Source organism: Guyanagaster necrorhizus (genome assembly GCF_019112545.1).
Source record: "Guyanagaster necrorhizus MCA 3950 unplaced genomic scaffold BT62scaffold_60, whole genome shotgun sequence".
Taxonomy (NCBI): domain Eukaryota; kingdom Fungi; phylum Basidiomycota; class Agaricomycetes; order Agaricales; family Physalacriaceae; genus Guyanagaster; species Guyanagaster necrorhizus.
The window spans coordinates 166,045-169,763 of record NW_025064939.1 but is presented as its reverse complement, the minus strand read 5'-3'; the positions used below and the strand labels follow the sequence as shown (position 1 = coordinate 169,763).

Sequence of the window (3,719 nt, the reverse complement as noted above, 5' to 3'; positions counted from 1 at the left end):
GCGTTGTTCAAGTGCGTTTTCTCATGTCGCTGAGGGTCTGGGGTGGTCGGCTTGAGATCAAAAAGTCACCGGCCCGACGTAACTCAGGTAAGATTAGATCGTCACCGGCGCTCTTCACTTTCCTACCTTCGACTTTGACCAACATGCTCATGGCGCCGATCTTTGCTCTCTGAAGAGATAATATCGCCAAAGGTTCTTCACTACATTTATATTTCTGTGGTTGAAATACTCTATCTATAATTTCAGATCTAGACCATCAAGTCACGTTCAAGAATTACAAAGGAACGAGGCATCGGCCGGCTGTTAGTACTCTTTCACGAAGGAGGCTAACACCTATTTCAGACAAATGATTCCTCAAAGTTATCATCATAGCAACTTCTTGTTCTCTTCTGACTGCAACCTCTATTTTTTGTGGAGCATACCGGTCCAGCTAGAGGAATAACTTCTATCGCCTTCAATTCCAGTTCATACACTTCCTTGTGTCTCCAGTCTTTTCTGACTCTAAAAGGACAGATGGTGCATGCCGCGTCTTCGAGCCATGTACTGTTTCATAGCAATCCAGTGCCTACATCACATAGTTCCGTCAACAGTAGCATTTTTCTTTCATCTTCCCCTTCCAGTCATATTTTAGGCTACGGTGGGTGCCCGGGTATCCCTAACCTCGCAACGCATCTTTCCCCTTTTGCCTACTGGTAATCTCGCTTATCCGTTTTTAAACTATTATCGACTCTGAACACGCCTCCTTCTGTGTAGCCGAATGACTCTTCCGATAAGTGGCACTAGTGCTGGTGTTGTTTCAGCCTACCGAATGTCACAATTCCGATGGTGATATGTGCGTAAACACCTTCATTCTATGAAATCCTTCAACTGGTGACAAATCTTCGAAGTCAATTCTCGCCTGTGTCACTTGTGCTTTGACTTATTTCACGCATCGTTGATTAATTACAAGTTATTGGTTCCTCCCGATACGCTCGCAAATTGCATCATGCCTGAGACCTCCTTCAGTGGTGAGTTTTGGTCGCGAGATATTGATAATATTGTCTATGGAAAGGTTTCTATTTGGGATTCTCTAGAGCCGACTCGATACAAGAGCTCTTACGCGGAAGCTCGGACCTCACACCTTCCACTCGGAGAACCGCTGGTGAAGTCCGTCAAGTTGCTGGAGCGAATATCAAGATATATACGAGATACGTACGATCATAGAGAAGTCGTAAAGGTGGTGGTACATACGAACTAGATGTCTGTATTTTTTTTCTGGAGCTATTTCTCCATATTGATTGGAACATATTCCATGGTCATTTATTTGCGTCAATTGATTTCTTTCCCTGTGATATCGGTTCAAGTTCTGAAGCCGCTTCGCGGCGTCCATGCTATGTCTGATGGCCGGAGTTGTTTCCATTGCCTCCGGCCGGGGATGCTTGGCCTATGTGGCGTGTCCAACCGTCCTTCAAGGCATTAGAGCGTCAAATATTCTTATGTCTATATGCTCTAGAGTGCTAGAACCCAGCTCTTGTGAGAGACTTCCTTTCCATTCATGTATTATTCCTCTCGCCTGTCCTTCTGCTCCGTGGTGTGGTTCTCTGCGAGATGAGGGAGTATCCACCGTTGCTATGGATCGCCTTGATGATTAAGTTTATCGGTGATCTGAGTACGCCTCCGAGCTGGAGACATAAATCTTGACAAAGTATACTTAATTGGTTTAACCAGTAAAGGCATTCCGCCATGAACACTGTTAAGGATGAGTATACGAATGAGTATGCGCTAAGTTGTATACGTAAAACGGGGTGATCTTGACGGAATACCACTGAAAACAGAATTATTCAGGTCGCCTCAAGTCATGAGCTCTAAAGTGTCTAAGAATACCAGTTCTGTGAAAGGAGAACGTAGTGCGGCACCAGTTGATATCCCAGTGGGACGATATCTACCCAGATAACAGACGTAAGCCTGATGTAAATTGGGGTGAGGGTTTGTAATTCGGCTCTACATGTCGGAGTATCGAGAAGTCGATGGATTTGGGAACTCAAGCACGGAAAACGGGAAGAAGAACTCTTCTGGGATTGGAATGATCAACAATGGAACAATGAGAACGTCGTAGTCGACTGGGACAGTTGATAATGGACTTATCCGTTCGTCTGACACTGTATCTGGATGGCCATATTTTCAAGAAGCATGCCCCCAGAATTTACCGAGGACACCGATTCTGGCAGGCCGAGACTCGAGAGGACCCTGGAACTACATTTCGCAGCATATTATGACATCAGGTAGACTTGAACGACTACAGTATACGTATATGTCAGAAGCCTTCGGGCTTCAGCCAGAGTTCAGTCGGTGATCCAGGCTCACAGGCTTCTCGTCCTCTTTTAGGTGTCAGTGAACTAGCTCGTATTTTAAGGATATTTATCGATGCCATTTCCAATGGACCTTTACTTCATAGAGCGTCTGTGACCGGAAACCAAGCAATCGGTACAGGACGCTGGCAACATATCAGTGTGACACGGACCGAATACCCGGCGCTGAGCTACCATCTGCCTATCGGTGACTTGCGAGTGGCGGGCGGGTTGATTAGATCGGCACAAGATCTATACGCCGACGCTCAAGATCTGGGAGAGAGTACGTCCAATCCATGTTCGCGAATCGACAAATTATGGCACATCTTATTTGGCCTACTACTGGCAAGGAGTCGCTCTTATATACTTTGTTCAAGTTAACATCTTCATGACTTGAAGCTTGAAGGCTTCGTCCAGGACTTTGTAGTCACAAAGACGCTATGTTCTCCAGATATATTTCACAGTAGTATCTTCATCTTTAGTTTAATTAGACAGCTTCAGGTAGCATGAGTGAGGCATAGGCATTCTCCTTGCACTGCTCTACACGACAACGTACGATCAGACGCAACATTTTTGTCTTGATCACTAAATATATAGAAATGTTCATCAAAGTTCGCACGCGGCAACCGCTCAAGATTTTGGGGATTCGCATCTTTTGCATCTTTCTCCCTTTCATCCCCCGTGTTTATGGCCTAAAAGACGCGGCCGAAATAAAGGCAGAACTCGTGTTTTTTCACCGCACACAACCAGTTCTGTCAATGCTTACGGATGGAGTTGAAGGAATCATTCGTAGGCGTAACAAACAACCATGGACTTCTGACTCCCTTTGATGAACACGCGGAAACACCGGGGAAGGACAGCTCTATGTCGACTTCCTGGACATTCCCCCCACTTTGGCTATCGCCGAGTTACTTAAATCTAAGGCCATACAGACGTCATCCTCGCTTTCCAAGGAGTATCACTAAACTATTGACCCCTTCACCAAGGCATCATTTGAGCGGCTTGTCGTTTAACCGCACCGTCGCTCTCACGGAGTAACACACCAATCAGGAACTCCGAATAGCTCTCTCTTTATTTGAAATGCTATGCATACCAATATAACCATTTACAACCACAAGCTTAGATCCCACGCGATGTCCATTTACGAAAAAAGAATAAAAAAAGAAAAAGAAAGATGGCGAGCCATTAGAGCTCTTGAATATAATATTCTCAAGTCACATCCCGCGGAAAAAGTTGAGAAAGCCTTCGGGATGCCACATATATTTTTCACAATCAACGATGTATGTTCCGCTCACGTTAATGACGTATGATCCCGGAACCGTTCAATTGAACCAGCAGAGCTTCATTATATTCGGAAGGAGCCCGTCAGTAGATGTGATCCGAACATTGAAA

The 3,719-nt window shown here is 45.2% G+C and overlaps 1 protein-coding gene across 1 annotated transcript; it reads left to right on the top strand.

The window, feature by feature from the left end:
* The first annotated feature begins 343 nt into the window (after positions 1-343).
* BT62DRAFT_687289 (uncharacterized protein) lies at positions 344-1,408 on the top strand. Its single transcript, XM_043181873.1, has 4 exons — positions 344-692; positions 754-825; positions 950-1,007; positions 1,052-1,408. The coding sequence occupies exons 1-4, from the start codon at positions 514-516 to the stop codon at positions 1,235-1,237; spliced, it is 495 nt and encodes a 164-aa protein (XP_043033357.1). The 5' UTR covers positions 344-513; the 3' UTR covers positions 1,238-1,408.
* The last annotated feature ends 2,311 nt before the right edge of the window (positions 1,409-3,719 follow it).